At 37.3% G+C, this 24,111-nt stretch overlaps 1 protein-coding gene across 3 annotated transcripts in view; it reads right to left on the minus strand.

Moving 5' to 3' along the window:
• LOC126356038 (unextended protein-like) overlaps positions 1–24,111 on the minus strand; it is a 482,388-nt gene that overhangs the window by 9,194 nt on the left and 449,083 nt on the right. For all 3 annotated transcript variants that reach the window (XM_050006719.1, XM_050006735.1, XM_050006726.1), the window contains exons 6-12: positions 23,875–24,066; positions 23,600–23,746; positions 21,082–21,216; positions 14,652–14,788; positions 11,510–11,648; positions 5,015–5,244; positions 1,828–1,902 (exon numbers count right to left, since the gene is read on the minus strand). In XM_050006719.1, coding sequence (XP_049862676.1) covers positions 1,828–1,902; positions 5,015–5,244; positions 11,510–11,648; positions 14,652–14,788; positions 21,082–21,216; positions 23,600–23,746; positions 23,875–24,066 — 1,055 coding nt within the window. The remainder of the gene's footprint in view (positions 1–1,827; positions 1,903–5,014; positions 5,245–11,509; positions 11,649–14,651; positions 14,789–21,081; positions 21,217–23,599; positions 23,747–23,874; positions 24,067–24,111) is intronic.

Genomic DNA, 24,111 nt, shown 5'->3' on the forward strand with positions numbered 1-24,111 from the left:
TGAGATGTAGGTAATAGGGAGAGTTCAATAAAGACTCCCAGAGCTCCAGGTCAGGGGAGATTTATTGCATGGGATGAGAAGGAAAGACTGATCATTGGAGATTGCACTGGATGAGATTTGTGTTGTCATTTTTGTTGATATATTGAACCATGTGACTACTGTTCTTTCTGATATATTAGCTCATTGATAAATCAGCCATGTGGCCATCATTCATTGATTATTTTTGTTGATGTATGGTCTACACTTTACTGAAGACTAATTGTCCTTTTGCTAAGGTGCGTCATAAACCCACAGTTTATATTATTATAGTGTTCAGTGATTAAAGTGTTTAGCAAGTTGTGGTCACTATTTACATTGTTCTGTATGTCTTAGTGTTTTCTAGGTGGTGTTTCTTCTGTTCCATCTCTTGCAGCCTCAGCATAAATTTCATGTTTTCTCCTCTCAATCACAAATCCTCACTCAAAACTGGTTGTATAAATCAGTGTTAATAACCGTTTGGTTTGTGATCTTTTTAAATTGTTGCTTCAATTGTCCTACATAGCCACAATGTATAACCAGTGACAGTCATTATCTTTGGATGACCTACTGGATGTAATTTGCTGTCCACTATCGCAAAATAATTTTTAAAGTGGTTACCACTCCTTCATGCACATTATTTAATTTCCAAGATTCAAAGACTATCAAGTATAATTTACACTTTGATATTTCCAAGTGTGTGTTATTTCATGGTAGTTAATAATAATAAAATTATTATTATTATTATTATTATTATTATTATTATTATTATTATTATTATTATTACATAAAATCATTCCATTCCATCATTCATTAATCAAATGTTAATGTCTTTAACACTAAAAATAATCAATTTTTGGCAATATAATTTAATGGATAGACCAAACAATTTACTCACCAAGTGTCAGCAGGACAAAACACATGAAAAAAGGTTAAAGGTATGCAAGCTGTCAGAGGCAGAACGGTTGAAGGGGAAGGAAGAGTGGTGAAGGAAAAGGACTGGTGAATTTTAGAAAAAGGAGTAGAGTTCAAGAAAGTCATCAAGGACTCTGGGTCACGGGAGACTTACTGGACAGGATGAAATGAAATGTCGTGTGACAAGGGCCTCCTTTCGGGTAGACCGTTCGCCTGTTGCAAGTCTTTCGATTTGATGCCACTTGAGAAGGGAAGACTCTTTCCCTCTCATCCTGTCAGGTTAAGTTTTCCCTTACCTGGGGTCCAGAAAGACTTTTCTGAATGCTACGGTTTTTTCTAAACTTCTCCAGTCCTTTTCCTTGACCCCACTTTCTTCACCTTCAACTCTTCTGCCAAAAGCAGAAGACCTTTTTTCACGAGTGTTTTCTCCTGCTGCTGCTGCTTGGCAAGTAGGTTTTATAGATCCATATGTTATTGTCCGGTATTTTTGTGTGTAGGAAAAAATTTAAGACTGCCTGTGAATGTGCTCCCCCGCACCTCTCAACTGATGGACAACTGCTATGTTCATTTGTTGAGATGGTAAAAATTAAGCTTCAAAATTTCTAGTACATTTCTTTTGGGCAGTAGTGATCAATACTTTGTGTCAAATGACTGGGTTTCAGATCCACATGAAGAAAATTAAAAATGGAAGAAGTATTTTTGATATGAAAATCAGATATGAACTAATGACAATAACTTGTTTTTATAATGAAAAATAATATTAGGAATTGAAGTAGAACATACTTTAACAAAGAACTGTCTGGGAAGATTAAAATAAGAAACACTGCCTTTCATATACAATATTCTACTACCAGTACAGGACCCAAGATTTTAGTACCTCCTTTAGTACAAGCTTACCTGTGAGTAATAATTAGATACAGGAGAGTCCATTGGTCCCTGGCTTTTGTCATCTTCATCCAGAGAGTGAAGCAGCTTTGAACAGAAAATATGTCACTAATTATAGCATCACGAGACTTCACTGAAACAAATCATCTTTTAGAGATCAAAATTGAAATAAAATATGCCACATATAAAAATATTTTTTCATTTGAAGTATGATACCTCAAACAAATCAAGAAACTACTTGCATTTCTAAGGAAGTAGCCAATGCAGTGATTGCTTTTTTAACTTTAACTAGATAATTATGCTCCGATACTGTTATCACGTACACCAAAGGGCAAAAATGGTGGAGCTCCGGTGAAATCTCATGCTAGATAATAAGAAGAAACATTTTGTACATGTGGTGTCTGTTCTTTCAGAGATGTCCAACAGAACAAACACCACATGCATAATTAAAGGTGAGGATGACCAGCTGATAACTTCAGTGCAGATGCACACCAAGCTCAAACTATTACAGGAATCTGCAAAATGCCATGAGTAATGAGGGAAATGGACAAGGGGCACTACATCAATAGTGTGGGTAAGTTCAGAATCCGGGTCTGATGAGAGGCATGCTACGGTAGTCCATGCAGTTGTGATGACCACTGTCTCTGGATGGCACAGTGATCTGCAAATCTGCCTAATAAGCAGAAGAGCTGGGTTTGAATTCTGATCTGGAGAGAAATTTACAGCTTTCCCTTTTCATTTAAATCAATGGCCACTAGGGGCTAATGCCATTTTTCCTTTGTATTTTGAGAAATATGTTTAGTCAAATAAGTGTGGGCTCTTAAATGGGATGTAAAGGTGACCATTAATTGAATTTATTGTGCACACAAACATATTTCCAGCATTAGTCTCTTTTCTTGTGTGCCAGGCCTTTTGTAACGCAAAAACACATTTGTATTAAGAAATGACAACATGCACCCCATGGACTGCTATTGACAGATACCTGGACCTTTTTAGGATCGCTAAAAACCAATTAAATTATGGAGACACAGTCACAAATTACATTACATTTTTTTAGCACTTTCAGCCTCAACAAGAACTGTGTCAATATGTTAACTTCATTATTAAGAGTACCTCTCCCTGATGTCCAACCACACACTATTATTGAACTACTTTATCTCAAGTTAACAATCCATAAATTTCATAACAATTTTTATTCTCTTGCTAAAGAGCAAAAAACATTCCAAAACATGATATGAACTCACATGCATGGATCTGATCTGAAATACAGGTCTTATGCCATTTGGCTACAGTTCCAGTAAAATACGGCATTTCTTCATCTGCGGAGCTAGTTGGCACATAGACTACTCCTACTTTGATGGATGTGGGCTTTGTTTCTGTTTCGGCTACAATAAAGTGTTCACTATGCTATTTGTTGTAGCTTATCTGCATTCTTATTTTCTCATTCATTATTAAACCTACTCCCGCATTACCCCTATTTGATTTGATTTTATAACCCTGTATTCACCTGACCAGAAATCCTGTTCCTCCTGCCTCCAAACTTAGCTAATTCCCTCTACAAGCATTTCCCTTTTTAAATTTTCTAACCTGCCTGACAGATTAAGGGATTTCACATTCCACGCTCCGATCTGTAGAACACCACTTTTCTTTCTCCCAATAATGACATCGTCCTGAGTAGTCCCCATGTGGAGATCAGAATGGGGGACTAACTTGCATCTGGAATATTTTAATCAAGATGATGCCATTATGATCATTTAACAATACAGTAGAGTTGCATGCCCTCGGGAAAAATTATTCCTGCAGTTTATATAAAATTAAGAACTTTTACTGCCATAGTGAAAGTTATTAACTTCATTTAATAAAGGCCAACAAAAGTTCCATGCTATCATACTAGAATTAAGTTATTTAAACCTCACAGTTTATAGATGTCGCATGTCAATAAAATAAAATATATAACTCATTTCAGCTAAATAATAGGTAAACCTGCTTGTTACTTACACACTATCACTTTCCTGATGAAATAAAATACACATTTCATGAAACCTATTTCAGATTATGTCACTGGTGCTACCACTTTTTCCATCATTACATAGGAAAAACAAAGTCACATCCCTCCCCCTTGAGTGAGCAGCCGGTGTTGTGAGCTCACGTTGTGAGCTCATCACCCGAAGTGGTGCCATCTAAGAACGTTTATCACTTTTTAAAATTATTTTTTAGTTTTTCTGTTGTTTCTGCTATGAAAGACAAGGTTGGCACTTTACCAACAGTTTTTACCCCAGTTGTTCCTCTGTTGCTCACCACTTTACACTGAAGGTGAGTGATACTCAGTTTTTTTACCTTACTTCATTAAAACTTCCTGACAAATGTGTGTACCAGACTGGGACTCTAACCCTGAGCATGATCTTTCAGTGGCAGCACTCCAGATGACTGAACTATTCAGCCACAAACACAACCCCACCAATATAGCCAGGGCTGTGGCTAAGTCAGTGTACATATCCTTTCTTCCAGGAGTCTTAGCCCAGCAAGGAATAAGGGAGAATGACTTAAGTTTGGAAAGCACGAGGGGGATACTTGAAGAATTAAAGTTGTGAGAGCATGTCATGAGCTGTGCATGGAGGTCTGCATCAGGCACACACAGTACTGCTTGCAGAAGGCTTCAAGTTTGAGTCCAGTAACGTGCACCTGTGCACACACACACAAAATTTCTTGTAATCAAATATTCCACCACCGAGTGAAAGATTAATCTGGATCCTTTGGGAAATTCTCAGACATATTTTCATTGATGAACTTTAGTACATTTTTGTTTAACCAGATATTTGCTACTGAAGTGTGTACCTGGAAAATGGCCCAGGCTACGAATGTCTAAGTGAAGTTCAATCCACTAAAACCTCTACATGTAACTAGATATCAATAACAGAAACAAAATTAATGCCTTTTATTTCTAACTGAGCAACACTGGAATGATCACTGATATTAGCAATGATGATTTAAAATGAAACAGTGTATCATAAACATTACTCCTTTATTTTCAAAATATGAGGATGAAATTGCTATGAATAGCTTGTTACCTAAACAACAGAAGTGTTAGACGTGGGTACCATGAAACGCAATTACAGAACATTTAATAACTTGAGTAATCTGGAATAGAAACATAAAATGCAACAAAATGATTACAGATTTTAATAGCAGTGATACATACCTTCTCCACTTCATCATCAAAATGATCTTCAGACTGCCTCTCAGTCTTATCACGCTCCATTAGTGTGGCACGCTTAGCAGCCAAATAAAGTGAGCGCTTCAGGCGCATGTAGAAAACATCTGTAATTGCTCTAACTGTGTAATCTGGTATAAATGAATGGCGCAACATGCTGTCCAGATTCACTGACTGAATAGAACCAATATTCTGTGGGTTTTGTGTTGTTGGAGAGTCTGAAACATAATCAGAAAGTATGCAAAAATATAAAAACCAATGCTCTAACATCTGCTTCTTTACTTTTCCTCTACTGTCACTGATGCAATGAGAATGTGTGAATGCAGTTCCATCAAAGCTATTAAATTTAAATATTTATGTAAAGTTGGCCAACTTTAATGCAAAAAAGGATGGCAGTTACAGAACTAACAATAAGATGGTGTGTCACAAATCTAAAATGCGCTATCAAAGTCAAATAAACCTCTGTCACAGAAAGTAATAAACATATTTTATACTAGTACAATAAATGCTACTCATGCATGTTATGACATTTCATTATCGCTACATTTTCAGTTCTCTTTTCTCTTCTAAATTTAGTCCCTTTTGCCTTATCTGATTTTACTACATTTTTACTCATTTTGGTTAGTGAATAGTGATTATAGTGCAAACATAATACTTAAATAGTAGCTCAGTGCAAATGGTGCAACAACAACAGGACTTTAATGATACAAATGTGGTGTTGTTGTTGTCTTTAATCTGAAAAGAATCTGCTTATTTTACTTGTCTCCTGGACTCCCTATGCACTTTTTACCCCTCCATATTTCCCTCCAGTACTGAACTGACAATTCTTTCATGTATCAGAATGTGCCCTAATAACTAATCCCTCCTTTTGCTCATTGCTTCCCGCGCCCGGGTTCCCAGGTTCGATTCCTGGTGGGGTCAGGGATTTTCTCTGCCTCGTGATGACTGGGTGTTGTGTGATGTCCTTAGGTTAATTAGGTTTAAGTAGTTCTAAGTTCTAGGGGACTGATGAGCATAGATGTTAAGTCCCATAGTGCTCAGAGCCAACCTCCTTTTACTCAAGTTGTACCCAAATTTCCTCTCTCTCTCTCTCTCTCTCTCTCTCTCTCTCTCTCTCTCTCTCCCCTCCAATTCTATCCAGTACAACCTCATCAGTTAAATGATCTAGTCATCTCAGCATTCTTCTGTATCACCAGATTTCAAAGGCTTCTGTTCTCTTCTTGTGAGAATTTTTTATCATCCAAATTTCACTTCCATGCAAGGCTACACTCCATACAAAATTTTTTGGAAAAGGCATCTGAATGATTATATTCAGTGTTAACAAATTTTTCTTCTTGAGAAATGCTTCTCTTCCCATTGCCAATCTACATTTTATATCCTCTCTACTTCAGCCATCATCAGTTATTTTACGGCCCACACACCAAAGTTCATCTACTACTTTTACTGTCTCATTTCCTAATCTAAATCCTTCAGTATCATCTGATTTAATTTGATTACATGCTACTATCCTGGTTTTACTTCTGTTAATGATCATCTTATATCCTCATTTCAAGATACTATTCATGCCATTCAACTGTTCTTCCAATTCTTTTGCTTGCTCTGATAGAATTCCAATATCAAGAAACATCAAATTTATGAGGGTGGTTTGGAAAGTTCTTGGAATTACCACGAGAGGTCAGTGCAAGTTATTACCATTATATTCATTGGGCTGTACACATGTGCCACATCAGTGCTCTTGGAAGAGAGCTGTGGTGGTGGCGTGACTGTTGTTGTTCCCACGTAGTGATTAAGTACTTTGTAAAGAAAGGTATGAAAGTAAAGCACATTCACGCTGATTTCCAGAATTCCCTGGGGCACTCCGCTCCTTCATATTCAACTGTTGCCAAGTGGACAAATGAATTTAAATTTGGTTATGATCCGCACAGTGATCGGCCAAGATGTGTCACTACTCCAGAAATCATTGCAAGAGTGCACAAAATGGTCATGGAGGATCGTCTATTGAAAGTGTGTGAAACTGCTCACTCTTGCCAGATGTCATCTGAAAGGGTATATCACATTTTAACCGAACAATTAGCAATGAAAAAAAAATCTGCAAGATGAGTGTCCCGACTCACGCAGCTGGATCAAAAATGCATTACAATGGACATACCACAACAATGTTTGGCCCATTTTAGGAGAAACACACTTTATTTTTTGTGCCAATTTGTGACCACAGGTGAAACTTTGGTGCACTACTATACCCCAAGAGACAAAACAACAATCAAAGCATTGAAAACATGCTGATTTTCTGCCACCAAAGAAAGCAAAGACAATTCCTCTGGCAGGAAAGGTCACGGCATCAGTATTCTGGGATGAAAAGGGCAATCTGTTTGTTGGGCAAACAATTACTGGAGAATACTATGGTAATCTCCTGGAAAAATTGAAACAAAAGATAAATGAAAAAGGCCAGGCTTAACAAGAAAGAAAGTCATCTTCCATCAAGACAAGGCACACCCACACACAAGTGCCTTCACCATGGCAAAATTACATGAACTACGGTATGAATTGTTGCCACATCCACACATGATATGGCTTTGTCAGACTTCCATCTCTTCCCAAAACTGATAATTTTTCTTGGTGGATGAAGATTCACTTCAAACAAAGAATTGATAGCTGGAGTTGACAACTATTTTGCAAGCCTGGAGGAAACTTATTTTTGAGGTGGCATCAAGGCACTGAAACATTGTTGGACCAAGTGCATTAATCTACAAGGAGACTACACTGAAAAATAAAGAAATGGTCCAGTGATGTAAGTACTTTTTCATTGTTCCATCCTCAAAACTTCTCAAACCAACCTTGTATTTCTCCTCTCTGAACTTCACTTCCTTCTCCTATTTTTTTGTCTCCTTTTCTGATGCTCAATGAACAAATTTAACATCAGGTTTGGCTACAGTTATGTCTCACCCCCTTTTCAGCCCCTGCTTCCCTTTCATGCCCTTTGAATCACAATTCCTGTCCAATTTCTGTGCAATTTCAATATAACCTTTTGCTTCCTGTATTTTATCCCCGTTACCCTCAGAATTTCAGAGTGTATTCCAGTCAACATCGTCAAAAGCTTTCTCTAAGGCTACAATTCTATCACGTAGGTCTGTCTCCCTTTAACCTATATTCTGGGACAAGTAGTAGCAGCAGCAACACTGGCTTGTGTGTTCCAGCATTTCACTGTACACCAAACTGCTGTTCTCCGAGGTCAGCTTCTGCTAGTTTTTACATTCTTCTGTAAATAATGGATGTCAGTATTTTGCAATCATTAATTATTAAACTGATAGGTCAGTGATATTCACACCTGTCAGCACCTGCATTCTTCATAACTGGAATTATTACAGTCTTCTTGAAGTTTGAGGGTATTTCACCTGCCCCATCCATCTTTTACACCAGGTGAAACAGAAAGAGATACCAGCAGTTCTGAGTGAATGTCTTCTACTCTAGGAGCTTTGTTTCAGCTTAGATCTTTCAGCATTCTGTCAAATTCTTCTTGCAGTATCCCATCACCAATCTTATCTTCATCTGTTTCTTCTTCTCTTTGCCCTCAAGTTCATTTCCCTTATATGGTCCCTCTATACATACCTTTCACCTTTCAACTTTTTCTACTTTGCTTAGCACTGGTTTTCCATCTGAGTTCTGACATTCATAGACCTGCTTTCTTTTCTTCAAAGGGCATATCAGTTTTCCTATAGGTGGCATGTATCTTTCCCACAGCAATACATGCTACCTCACATTTGTCCTCTAGCAACCCCTACTTAGCAATTTTTGCACTTTCTGTCAATCTCATTCTTCAGGCATTTATACTCACTTTTACCTGTTGCATTAGCTGTATTTTTACATTTTCTTCTTTAATCAATTATGTCATCTATCTCCTGTGATACCCAAGGATTTCTACTAGGTCTCGTCATTTCATCTATTTGATCCTCTTGCTGTCTTCACTAATTCATCTCTCAAAGTTAACTATCTGTTGTCTATTGTATTCCTTTCCTCTATTTCACTCAGTTGTTTAATTCTTCTTTTGAAACTCTCAACAACCTCCGTTTCTTTCAACTTATCCAGATGCTATGGCCTTAATTTCCTACTTTTTGCAAATTCTTCGATTTTAATCTACGGCTTGTAGGCTCTGACCATAATTTATTACATACATCTGCTCCCTGTAAATGGCTTACAGTTTAAAATCTGGTTCCAAAATCTCTGTCTTACTGTTATATAATCAATCAGAAACCTTCCAGTGTCTCCAGGTCTCTTCCTCATACACCCCCCCCCCTCTTTCTCTCAAGATTCTTAAACCCAGTGTTATTATGCTTTGTGCAAAATTCTACCAGGCAACTTCCTGTTCCTTCCATTCAATTTTATAGTATCCAACTCCACTCTCCCATCACTATTAAATTTTGGCTCCCATAACTACCCGAATAACTTATTTTATTTGATCATATGTTTCTTCAATATCTTCATCTGCTGAGCTAGTTGGCATATAAACCTGTACTGCTGTACTGGGTGTGGGTTTTGTGTGTATCTTGGCTGTGATAATGCTTTTACGTGCTATCTGTAGTAACTTACCTGCATTCCTTTTTCTTACCCTTTGTTAAACCTACTTCTGCATTAGCCCTAACTGATTTTGTATTTAAAAACCTGTACTCACCTGCCCAGAAGTCCTGTTCCTCCTGTGACCAAAAATCGCTAAACCGCACTATATCTGACGTCATTCAATCCACTTCCCATTTTATATTTTCAAACACACCTACCTACCTACTTACCTACCTATTTAAGGGAGGTAACATTCTATACTTAGATCTGTAGAATGCCTGTTTTGTTTTCGCAGTGTTCTAAGCTAATACAATACTTTGCAACACATGAGATATCTGCCTTATGGATTTCCTCTGTTGACAAGGTGATTTGTTTATATTACATGCAGAAGTAAATTTTCTTACAAGTATACAAAATGTATGGTCAGTACATACTTCCACCAGATGAATTCCAAGATCTGCCAGCACAATTAAAAGTAGAACAAAAGCACTACCTAGGTTTTGGAAACATCTTGAGCAAGGGCAGAAAGAGGGATAGGTTATGGAAGACTCTAAAGAAGGGCAAGTCACTCAGATCCCAGTATGCGAATGATCCACCTGTTGAGAGGATGAGGTAAAGGTGGGAAGCATCCAAGAGATTATGAAGCCACATTACAACACAGGTAATAGCTTCAACCTAGAGATGATGAAAGGATAGTGCATCTTTTTTTTTTTGGGTTGGGGGGGAAAGGGGGGGGGGGGGGGGAAGGAGACCAGACAACGAGGTCAGCAGTCTCATCGGATTAGGGAAGGATGGGGAAGAAAGTCAGCCATGCCCTTTCAGAGGAACCATCCCGGCATTTGCCTGGAGTGATTTAGGGAAATCACGGAAAACCTAAATCAGGATGACCGGACGTGGGATTGAAACGTCGTCCTCCCGAATGTGAGTCCAGTGTCTAACCACTGCGCCACCTCGCTCGGTCACTGTAGCGTACCAAGTGAAGATGGATTAAGAGGAATGAAATGAGAAGTGGAATTAACAGTGAAATTAAGAACCATAAGAAATATGGAAAGGGAGAAAGGGAAGAGCCATAAATAGAGAAGGAAAACTGTATTAAAAAAATTATGAGAAGAAATAAAGTAAATATTCAAACGTTCATTACATTTGTTATGTCAGTGTAAATGATATTTTTGCTTACACCATTAAATTCCCTTACTGTTACAAAAAGTGTTCAAATAAGATATAAACAAACACCATACAAACAGGCCTCGAAGGCCCACCAGTACCGACCGGCTGTCATCCTCAGCTCTTAGGCATCACCAGATACAAATACATAGGGCACGTGGTCAGCACACCGCTCTCCTGGACGTTGTCAGTTTTTATGACCTATGCTGTTACTTCTGAATCAAATAGCTCCTCAATTGGCCTCACAAAGGCTGAGTGCACCTCGCTCGCCAACAGCACTTAGAAGATCTGGATTGTGACCCACACAAGTGCTAGCCAAGCTTGACAGCATTATTTAAAGATATGGTATAAATTAATAAATTTCCATATATACATGTCTGCACCATTCACCACTAGCTCTGCCAGAATCTGTGCAACTGTTTCAGTCCATATAGTCTTTCCTGTTCCATTGTTGTAAATTCCTCTTCCAACCTATCACTTGTTCTGCATTAACACTATCCATCTCACCTGATACAACTATTCATCCATGTTGAGCTGCTTAATTTTTTTCAGAATCACAAGGTTTTTGTTTGTACAGATGAATTAATTTTCGGTTAAATAAGGCACGAATAAGGGAAGCAATACATCTGACTATTGCGGTGTTAAACTGGCATGCTGGCCACAATGAATATAAAATGTGCAGGTAGTGTATACAACTGCTTCATTGTAGTATTGTATATGATGAAGTGTTTATCATTATGCTTAAATATGTTTACATGAATGGCTTACCTACAACTCCAACATTTTGTGCAAGTGCTTGAGTGCCGAAATACGTAAATGGTCCACTTTCAAATACCATGCTTTCCTGCCCTACTGTCACTTCAACACGGCCTTCTAATATTAGAACAAAATAGTCCACTGGTTTACCCTGCAAATAAAGCAAACATTTTATGAAATATTACAATATGCGGTTGGTGCACAAATTTATAGTGTTTTTACATAAGTTTAATAAACATAACAGAGACATCAGTCATCAATAATAAATTTACTTCACTGCTTACAACAGTCTGCCAATGTTGGGATAATTATTCCTAATCCGCCACTGTGGAAACCATGTTGTTTTGAGGTAAATAATACATCAAGCAATGTTCGGAGTGTGTTTAACCAGGAAAGGAAGTTCCCTGAAGATTGTTTGACAGAGACGGAAAAAGATGAAAACCTGAGAGCACAAGATCAAATGAATAATGTGGGTGCAGAAAGACATCTCAGCCCAACTTTTGTGTAGTGTTTTTTGTCAGTCTAGCAGAATGTGGGCAGGTGTTATTGTGGAGTAGCACAAATTCATTGTTTTTGGACTGCAACAGGGAGACATATTTGGTGATAGTAAATGTCAGCAGTGATGGTTACACCTTGGGGAAGCAATTCATAGTAGACCACACTGTTACTGTTCCACCACATGCATAACATTATGGGGAGTTGCTGCTTTGGGCTCAACTGTTGCTTTCTTTTCTTCTTATTAGCGTAAAGACAGAATTTCTTGTCATCAGTAATGATACAGGATGGGAATGGTCAGTATTGTTCACAAGCCAACTGACGACGTGCAAGCAGAGATGCCTGTATGGCCACTCGCTGATTTTTGTGATTCTGGCTTAGGGCACGCTGCAACCATACACCTGATTTTTGGACCTTCCCCATTGCATGCAAATGTTGCTCAATGGTTGAGTGATTACAGCTGATCACATTTCCCAGTTTTTGAGTACACTGATGTGAATCATTGTAAATTAATGTGTTTAAGTGATCATCACCAAACCCCAAAAGTCTTTCTGAATGTGGAAAGTCGCTAATGTCAAAATAATCCTCCTTAAATTGAGAAAACCATTTTCTTCCCATGCTCTGCCCAGTGGGATTACCCTTATAAATGGTGCAAACTATTCAACTGCCTGCACTGCTGTCATCCCTCTATTGAACTCAAACATAAGAACATTTCAGAAATGTCCTGATTTCTCCACTTAGCACTCCATTTTCTAGCATCTGGAGCTCCACTCACTATCTCCAATGACAAAATGACAATATTTAAACTCAAATAAAAACAGTGAATTACAGAATATTTGCTATTGATAAATAATCCAACAGCAATCAGAATACCAACATCCAAAACAGAAACAGTACTTAGTAAAAAAATAATTATGACTTAGAAAGTGGGGGGAAAAGTGTGATAAGGGCATATTTACATTCCCATCCACACCCTGAGATCATTATTCAAGATGGATAAAATACAACAACAAAAATACTAAAGGAGAAAAGTATATGCAAAGGGTAAAGGAAAAGAAATGATATAGAAAGGAAACGAAACAGAAAGGACATAAGAAAACATAATGAAATAAAAAGAGAAAGAAAGATGAAGAAACAATAGCACATCAAAGATATGATTGGAATAAACACAAAAATTTTAAAAGTACAGGAGAAAAATACTGACAATGAAATGTTTGCAATGCAACTAAGAAGGGGACCAGCACGAATGTAAACTTAAGTATTGAGGAAGTGCAGTAACTGATAAAAGAAGACAGTGCTATGTTGAAGCACCAAAATGAATACATTACTTAATTGTGTTCTGCTCAGTACATCATGAAGGAATGTCTTCAGGCATATCAAACAACTGAAATCAATGTATAGGTCTACCCTATTGAAGAGAATTAACTCTCAGGAACTACTTCTATAGGCTATGTAAACAATTAACTATCAGTAAATTGCCAAATTCTATGGTGCTTACCACATGGTACAAATGAATGCAAAAAAGTAAGAAAGCTGTAACTTTTAGACAATTAGCAATGCCCCAGATATAGTAAGCAACAGATGCTTACCTGTTACTGCTCTTTTAATATTTACTGCAAATCATTCTGCAATACTGAAACTGTATAGTTCTAGTAAAACTTCTAGTAATGTAATACAGCACTCAGTGACAGGTGACAGAAGAAAACGTGTAGGATTGAGTGTGTTAGCATTACATGAAAATAAAATCAAACAGCATTTTATGAAGGGCAACTGCTGGGAAATAAGGTTCATTTATTGTTTCTCTAATGAATGTACTCTATTGATGTTCAAGTGCTTACAGTTTTAGTGAATGATATGGTGTCTGGTTTCAAGGGGTGAATGCTAAATGCAGGTTTCATTGCCAGTGATGTTTAGCTTAGGGTGTTTCAATAGAATTTATAGAGTTCCTTGCCTGTTTTGTTTCACAGCTTCACATCACCATAATCAGCACTTAACTAGACATTCAGTTTCAAATACCTCAGCCAACTATCCACAATTATGGAATTTCTTGTAAAATTTCTGGAAATCAGACACAGTTGTCTCCATAAAATGTCTGCTCCTTCCAGTGACTCCATCAATCAGTTTAATCAGTTTATAGCAGTGCTAATGATTATAGCTTCACTCCTCATTTGAACTTTATCTAGTATTGAACTGATCAATTACGCCCACTCTTGGCACTGGTATTCTCTCTGCTTCACCTACAGAAACCAAACTGATTTGATAGTGAATGTACACTTGCCTCGTGGAGTCCACATTCTAAAAATGCTTCTCTGTATGAATCTAAGAAGAGTTGGCTGTTAGAATTCTGTTTCTCATTGTTAGACACCATATTCTGTCACCTATACACTTAACCAAAAATAACAAACTTTTTTCTGCACTACATTATTCCTTAGTTACCTCAATGGAATTTCTTTTTCAGATTCAGCAATTACACAGGGAAGCTAAGAATAAAATAAACTAAAAGAAAGTGAAACTGGTGATGGTGACTGTAATAAGTGGCAGATCCAATTCATTTAGCATATATTGGCTCATTCCAATGAATGCCTGTAAAATAAAGAATTACACTATATCACCACCTTTCCTAAAGGTGAACACAAAATATTTTCAAAATCATTCTTACCTGAGAGTATATTATTGTCTGAGGATCGTTGCGTGCTTTTTCTTTATTTTTAACTTTGACATGATAAATAATATCCTGTTTAAGCAGTCTTCTTAAAATTGTTTCAGATATTGTTTCTGGTTTGAAGGCATCAACAGCTAGAAGAAAATATACAGTTATTATTGGATTAATGAACAAGAAATTTGTTGGCGATGTCATTGCAGTTTAAGAACCTAAGCTTTTACTAGACATTTCAATATTTACAATATACCTCTTAGTACATAACTGTCACAAGTGCACTAAATATGGGTAGATTTGAGCTTACTTTTCACTGTAACTTCCTTTCTCTGTTAGACTAATGATTAATGGCCCAGAGACATAAATTCATACTTGACTACCTCACTCTTCAAATGAAATTTTGTGCTGCAGTCAATATAACAACAACACACATTTTTCATAAAAGTTAAATGTACACAGTTTTTAAAGATTGTGACCACTGAATTTTTAGTTTCCTCTCAGTTTTTAGACATAAGGTTTGGCAAATGATAAACGTAAGAATAAATACACTATATGGCCAGAAGCTCTGTACACATAATTGGGTGATATCCTCCATCTGACAGCAGGTTATGCATCCACTGAATGCAAATGTAAGTACAATACATCAACACCACAAATATATTTCTGTCAGACTGATGCAATTGGGATAACTAAGAATAAACACATTACAACTGTGTGGGTCTACCATTTTGGGCACATTCAATTTGAGATTTTGCATGAATTACATACTCCTGTTCTACTTTCAGTTATTTCAGTTATGTGAAAGCATCATTATATAACCATAATAAGTCCACTAATTGGAAAAACTGACTGACTTGCTAGATAGCTGGATTCCCTGACCACTCCTAGTAAATACCCATGTGTGTAGCATCATTGCAAAAGTCATGGCAACTATTTTTTTTGCCTCAAAAATGATAATGAATTTAAAAAATTCTGAAATGTATGAGTGGACGGTTAGTTCATACACAAACATTAGAGGTAGGGAGATGAATGAACACACACACCACCATAAAATTCAGCATTAGAAAAAACATGAAAAAAGTTCACCATCGCAAAAGTGTTTTACTGTTACTTGCAACAGTACACAATAGTACATTATGAACTATGCACATCCCACAGCATCAGGAGCCTCCCCAAGAATCCATGGTAATGTGATGTGATGATAGATGGCACTCCTTTCTAGGAGAACGCAGCATGAAGAGTGACCACAGTGTGAACTGAGCAACCATTCTAGATGATTGTTACATGCCTTTAACAGTGTTCTTACTTAAAGAATGCAGATCACTTCAAAAGAAATGTGCAACAATGCCACGAGGAGCTTTTGGAAGTGGTAGGAACTGCTGCTCTACCATACCAAAGGGTTGCTCAGTGGGTAGATGCATTCAGGTACGGCAGAGCTGCAATGGCCAAAATGCACCGATAAAGGCAGCGTGTCAGTGTGTGTACAGGCTGTGTTCATACCCAGATTTCCCAATGCTTTGAGTGCAACAGACTGTGAATGCTGCAGGAATTACAGTTCCATACCTGTATTGAGAAGACAAAAATCTACAGGATTTTATATGATGAGCTACATGTGCGTAAAGTTTGCTACAAGCAAAGTGGGTGCCTCATGCACAAATTGAAGTGGAAAATTGGATATATTATGAAACTTGTCATGTGCATGTAGCGCATTATGAGGAGAAAGGAGGCAATATGCTTGCTAGAATTGCTAGAATCATAGCCATAGATAAATTTTGGGCCAGGGTCTGCAAGCCAGAACTGAATGCCAGGCAGCGAAATGGTATCATCCAGGTTCACCAATCTGGCAGAAATTTCGTCACAATCACTTTCCTGTTAAGTTAATGGTCATAATAGCCTATGGCATTATAAGAGTGATTTTGTGCCATTTCATCCCACGTGGACAAACTGGTAATGCACTGTACTGTTGTACTTTACTGCAACAACACCTATTATGGAAATATATATATATATATATATATATATATATATATATATATATATATATATATATATATATATATATATAGATTCCAAGACTTACCAAGCGGGAAAGTGCCAGCAGACAGGCACATGAACGAAACACACAAACACACACACACAGAATTACGAGCTTTCGCAACTGGCAGTTGCTTCGTCAGGAAGGAAGGAAGGAGAGGGAAAAATGAAAGGATGTGGGTTTTAAGGGAGAGGGTAAGGAGTCATTCCAATCCCGGGAGCGGAAAGACTTCCCTTAGGGGAAAAAAAGGACAGGTGTACACTCGCACACGCACACACACACACACACACACACACACACACACACACACACACACACACACACACACATCCATCCGCACATACACAGACACAAGCAGACACAAGCAGACATATTTCTGCTTGTGTCTGTGTATGTGCGGATGGATATGTGTGTGTGTGTGCGTGTGTGCGTGCGTGCGTGCGTGCGTGCGTGCGTGCGTGCGTGCGTGCGTGCGAGTGTACACCTGTCCTTTTTTTCCCCTAAGGGAAGTCTTTCCGCTCCCGGGATTGGAATGACTCCTTACCCTCTCCCTTAAAACCCACATCCTTACATTTTTCCCTCTCCTTTCTTCCTTCCTGACGAAGCAACTGCCAGCTGCGAAAGCTCGTAATTCTGTGTGTGTGTTTTGTTCATGTGCCTGTCTGCCAGCACTTTCCCGCTTGGTAAGTCTTGGAATCTTTGTTTTTAATATATTTTTCCCATGTGGAAGTTTCTTTCTGTTATATATATATATATATATATATATATATATATATATATATATATATATATATAGAGAGAGAGAGAGAGAGAGAGAGAGAGAGAGAGAGAGAGTGTGAGTGAGTGAAATTTGGTCATGTGATAGAGATGGGAAGTGCTTGAGCATCCACCATAATTGTCAGGATGTGAAACATGGCAAATAGGGTGATGTTCCAACAATTTTCACTTCAAGTCTACCACATTTCCCCCTCACTGTTAAGCAACTTTGTAGATCCCACTGTAAAAACTCCTTTGTAGACAGGTGCATTTCTTGGATGGAAGATTTTTTTTACCCCCATTTGGAATGCAGACACTTTACTCATATTTTTCCAGTCATTTGGGTCAGAAGCCCCGCAAAATACTTGTCATTTATTGTTTCACCCTTCAAATGTTTGTTAGTAAGATGTGTGTGAATCAAACTGCCTTCGTGTGTAGAAGCCCTGTCCACACAGAATCAACTGAATTTACACTGAGCCACATTTCATGGAAATTTGTTTTTAAAAAAAGGTGGAGCCCTTGTCGGTCAAATACTCTTGACAAGTGAGTAGTTCAGCACTTTTGACATAATGAATTGGCTGCCATGGGTGTCCTTTTTTGTTTAAACATTGACATCAAAACCGCATGTGTTGTGAGTGTTGTTTGGCAACTGAAGAGTGAATATGAGGCTATGAGAGATTGTCTCAACAGAAAGTTGAAATATTATAGCAGAATTAAGAAACCAGCAATGATGACAGAGTTTATTAATGACCAAAGCAAAATTCCTCGTATATGTTTTTGACAAAGGCCCTAAGGAAAATCTTCCACTCTGCTAAGAATTGAGAGAATGGAAATTTTTAAAAAAGTAATCAGTTTTTATTTGACTGAGAAAACATCTGCATGCACACAGGTCAAACAATATTTAGAAGGCAGAAATAGTTTTATTTCTTTCAACTTTGTTCTTTGTGTCATTTTCTTCCCAACTGTAGATTGGTGTAGAAAACTATTTTTATGCTGGGTTAATGCTAGTTTTTCACTGGTGAAGTAATTTTCGTTGCAAAACACATTTTTATGTTCTTATTTATGCATGTATGTATGTTTTTCTTTGTCTTGGTATTGGAAAAACTAAGTAATATTTTGTTTCCACTCTTAAGTCACTATCATGGGGAAAAATATGACATCCTCATGCTGGATTTGGAGTGTGTAGCAAAAACAAAGCAAACAAACTAAAGATCAAGTACATACAAAAAAAAAGTCTTCACAACTGTGTGATTAATCACACTGAGAATCAGTTAACTTCCAATGCTAACAGAGGACATTACATTGTTTCTGAGCATGCACAGTGTTCAGCACACTCAGTATTTTAGAAATGTACACTGGCTCACTCAGCTGATCACTGCAATCACCAACCCAATTATAGTGTAGTTGGCAACAGTTTTACACACTGTCATGTAGCTCACACCTACCACTACTGGATGATTTAAGTTAGAAACTTGCATGTATAAAGCAGAATATAAACTGCATTTATTCAGCTGTGCATAGACACAACATAAAATCATTAATACAGGGTGTAACAAAAAGAATCATCCAATTTGGCACATCTATATTTCTGAAACTAGAAACATATACAATGAATTTTGTTTTTTTTTTTATAAAAAGGAAACTCAAAAAGCTTTTTTTCATACCTTTTCATAGGTGTTCAATATGCCCCCCACCCTCTCCCTTGAAATGCAGACCACATGTCAATGTGGTGTTCAAATTGTTCCTGAACTGTAGTAAGTAAGTCTTGAGTCACAACTTACACAGCTGCTGTTATGCAATGTCTCAGTTCATTCATTGTTGTTGGTAAGGGAACCACACAAACAGAGTCTTTTATAAACCCCCGCAAAAAATAATTAAATACAGTCAGGTCCAGTGATCTTGGAGACCAGTAATGTAAGGCTGAATCATTTGGTCCGGTGTGACTGATCCATCATTCACTAATCCTATGCACACCGAGATACGTGCTTCCTGTAACAATGTTCCAAGCAAAGGAAAGCGGACCATACTGCTTTTCCTGTGAAACTGCACTAAACACATCAAATTTTGGCAAGCCCCTCTCATGTTGTACAACTTCATATGGTTGTTCCATACCCCACATTCTCGTATTACAACAGTTAACCTTTCCATTCAAATGGAATGTTGCCTCATCAATAAACACTAAGCATGGAAGAAAACTGTCATCCTCCATCTTGCCAAGAACGAAATTACAAACCTCCACATGTTGTTTGTGACCCTCAAAAGGAGCTTGTAGTAGCTGAATTTTGTATGGTTTCATATGTAAACATTAATGTAACACATGCCACACAGACATCGGATGCATTTTTAGCTGTCAAGCTTCATGGGAAATGGATTTCTATGGACTCCTTCTGAAACTATGGTGGATGTGTTCAACTTTTGTGTCAGACACTCGGGGATGGCCCAGAAATTTTCCTATACACAAACAATCTGTTTCTCAGAATTGTTCATGCCATCATCTAATACTCTGTAGTGTTGGAGGATCTACACCATACCTAGTACGAAAGTAATTCTAAACAGTTATTACTGCCCTGCACTGCGCAAAACGTAGAACCCAAAACACTTTCTGCTGTCCCGACACCAATTTTATTAGAAATGAAGTGGGTGCACACTGCTGCTACCTAGTGGGAACCATGTAAAACCACAGAGTTTGTTCTTTCCAACAGTACATTGTTTGCACACATATCTCAGATAAAATAATAGTTATGACATTTTTAAATTGGTTGATTCTTTTTGATACACCCAGTATATTGGTCCACATCTTGTTGAGACTCATTTTTCATATTCACTTCTGGCCAGCATTAAATTAATATCACATCCATCTTGTATGAAAGTATCTCACAGTAGAACAAAATTTTCACTCTGGAGCAGTGTGTGGCAGATCAAAACTGTGTGCCGGACTGAGACTAGAGCTCAGGACCTTTGCCTTTCGTGGACAACTGTTCGACTGACTAAGTTATCCAAGCACAATTCACAACTAATCCTCACAGCTTTACTTCCACCAGTACCTTGTCTGCTACCTGCCAAACTTCACAGAAGTTCTCCTGCGAAACTTGCAAGCAACTATTTCGTGTATCTTTTGCTCACTGATGATCCAATACCCTTTTACTGTTGAATAATGTACTGTGCACCTTCTAATTTTTTTTTTCAAATGAAGTTGATGTTTTATTAAGTACTTCACATAATTTTGCCACATTTCAATCGAACCTCAACTTTTAGGACTGTAGAAACGTTCAGAGACTTTAAATAAGTTTCTTTGGCCATAAAATGTTCAAACTGGAGAATTTTTGTGGAAATAAATGGTACTTCAGTTTGTCTGTTTGGACAAAACGCTCACAGTACAACTGATTTATAATTTTTTTTACAACAAACTAATTCTGCAAATCAATTTGATACTTGATTCACACTTCTGCATATCAATGTCATCTCTGTGCTAGGAACAGATATTTACACCATGCTTTCACATTCAAAAAGTGAATTTGCCGTAACAAAAAATGTAATCACTGTGAATACCAATATTTGTTTCCATAACAGACATTTTTTTTTGTTAACAGCTGCAATTAATATATTCTAAAGATACCTGTATTTCCCCATTAAATTACTTACTTGTGCTCAGGTACTGGAAGGTTGCTAACGTTAGTTGTGGTGAGATGTGAATCTTTTGTGCCTCTCGACGCTCGGCGAAGATAGTGAAGTCTTGTTTTGTTGACTTAACCCTGCGGCGTTTTGATCTGTTGTCCACTTTGGGAGAAACAAAGTTTGTCATTAGTTTATAAGTTGATTGTGAACACAAGCTACACTAACACCATGACATTTCATGTATTACGTAAATATAGCGAATTTAAAGTTCTTGTACAATAGGTAATCACTCTTAGACATTTGCTAAGCTCTTTAACTATTAGTTGCTCTGTTATTGCAATATATTTTTATTACTGATTTTGAGATCATTAGGAATATGGAATAAGACTTGTGTAACTCCATGAGAAATATTGTATAGAGATGGAGCAATGAGAGAATTTCAGATGATACCATTGTTTTTAGCAAACTACTAATCAATTCAGCATCTAAACTGAACCTAATACAGAAAAAACTTTTCACCATTATTTTTACTATTGTTGAGTGCAGCAGAGGATTTATCACAACAACATTCAAAATTCACACAAGTCAGATTAAATTATAGAACGAACAAATGACAGAAGTACATGATCATAAAATTTTATTCAAAAACTTCTTACAAGACCTAATAATATTAATTTCATTAACATAACATGGACAAAATTCTTAAATGCTTGTTAAGCACTAAATGTAACTTTTGATATCCAGTTATTTTGACTAAATTTTACCAGTACCAAAAAGGAAATTGTATTGCTGATATGACATACTTGAGTGTGTGACATTCGGCAGCTACTTACGCTACACAGACAAAAAGCAATGGCATTATTGGCGTGTAGGTGAAACAACAATATCTTATATTGTCTTGCATTACATTTTTTATTAACACTGTGGCAATGATTCTTATGTGGCAATTTTAGTGTGTAACACACTACCAATCTCCAACAGTGGACAATGTACTGTGAGGCTAGAATAAAACAACCAATCTACCCATATGGCTATGATTCTTCATATCCTTTGACCACACTTGCAATAAAACTTCTTGTACATAAACTACTCCTGGCAAGACTGACAACGTGAAACAACCACCTGTGAAATTATGTATTTCAGACATCAGCCAATACGCAAACTGATTTGATGTTAATTGAATGACTTAAGATAAGCTCAGTGGACAACAAGTTAGTCACCTCTAGAGAAATCATTAAAGGCATTGTTAAATGCCATATAATTCTACCCCTGGACTTTATAACTATCTGGATTAAGTTAGGAAATTATTCCATGAAACTGCACATGTACATCATATCCACATTAGGCAACTTGCTGAGGATTTGATTGCACAGTTCCACTAAATTGCAGAGATGGTAGTGTCAGCATTTTACCTGCTGTTCCAACATGTTCCACAGATTTTCTATGTGCTTCAAGTCATGTGATTTTGCAAGCCACTCAAGATGTAATACAATGGGAAAGTGTTCAGAAACTTCAATGAACTATGTTGTTGTCATCATCTTTAAGTGTCTGAGTGAGTACTGGCCTCTTGCAAGGTGACCGACTCCAAATGTTCATTGCATGCAGTTCCCGTCACAATGTTCCCTTGCTAACATGTTGGGATGGATCTTTGTTCACTGCCTGCAGCAATTCCTCGTTACATTCGTATGCTTGAAACATTCTTGAAACCAGAACTAAGAAGACGACGAATTCCTTTAAAACATGTTTGGTTTCAGCAGGACGGGGCAACATCGCACACTCCAAACACTTCAATGACAGTTCTAGGACGCACGTTTCCAGGCCGGATTATCTCATGTTTCGGCAATGTTCCTTGGCCTGCCAGGTCTCCAGACCTGTCAGACAAACCATGAAATTTGGACGAGTTGAAGAAAGCAATCATTCAAGAAATTGCTGCCATCCCTGCAGAGATTTAGAGATTTAGGATTTTGAGAAGAGACCGAGTCCTGCATTCGAAATGATGGACATCACCTTGACGACATTATTTTTCACAAATAACTTTGTTAACTAAAACGGCAAATAATGAGCTTTGATTTTGTGTAAGTAAACATGCATCAATTTTAAAGTTGGCTGAGTACTATTTCATTAAAAACCATCCGTATCCCATGTATCACCCTGCATTAACCCATATCTTCACAGAGAAAAACTATATTTACAATTTGTGCTTTGTTTATGACATCCATCTGACCTGTTTGTACCAGAGTCTCCATATGATGACTTCATTTTTGGAGTCCATATTCCGTGTTTGTTTGTACCTCTGAGATTGACTTGCAACTATGACCATGTAAGAACAACTTAAGAAAGGCCAACTCTGTTGACATCTCATGAGAACTTCTCAACAAAGATGCTCTTAACAGGCAATAGAAATTCACACATTTTGCTGGTAAATTAGATGAGATGAGACAGAATTTTTATGCTGTATGCTGCATAGGATTATCATAATGAATTTGTTTCAGGTATAATTTCTCATTCACTAAAATGTTGGGAATAACAGGGTAAAAGTACTTACTCCAAACATCTGTTTCATCAACAATTTCTGACTGGATAAGTTCCTCAATGACATCCTCCAATGTCACAAGCCCAATTGTTTCATAAAATGGATCTCCTTCACCTTCTGAATTGACTCTATGAACAAATGCCATGTGTCCTTTTATTCCTGTTAAGACAAAAACATACACAATATTACTCTCAAATTTCACTCCAGCATATATATTATATCACTGACTTAACATCATTGTGATAGAGTGCATTCATTTGAAGGAAAAATGAACTATTTATGATTACCTTCTTTGAACTGCTTGAACATGACATCGAGGGTAGTATCTTCAAATACAAAATTACATGGATTCTGATAGAATTTGCAGAGTGTCTTTAATGGAGTGTTATCATCAGGATCAACAAATGCTAGATCTTTAATGTATAAGACAGTCACAATGTTGCTACGACTTCCTTGATAAACTGGTATCCTGGAGTATCCTGCAGAAAAGAACAACTTTTAAGGTGTTGACAAGTAACAGTAAA

Source organism: Schistocerca gregaria, chromosome 1, assembly GCF_023897955.1.
Source record: "Schistocerca gregaria isolate iqSchGreg1 chromosome 1, iqSchGreg1.2, whole genome shotgun sequence".
NCBI classification, from domain to species: domain Eukaryota; kingdom Metazoa; phylum Arthropoda; class Insecta; order Orthoptera; family Acrididae; genus Schistocerca; species Schistocerca gregaria.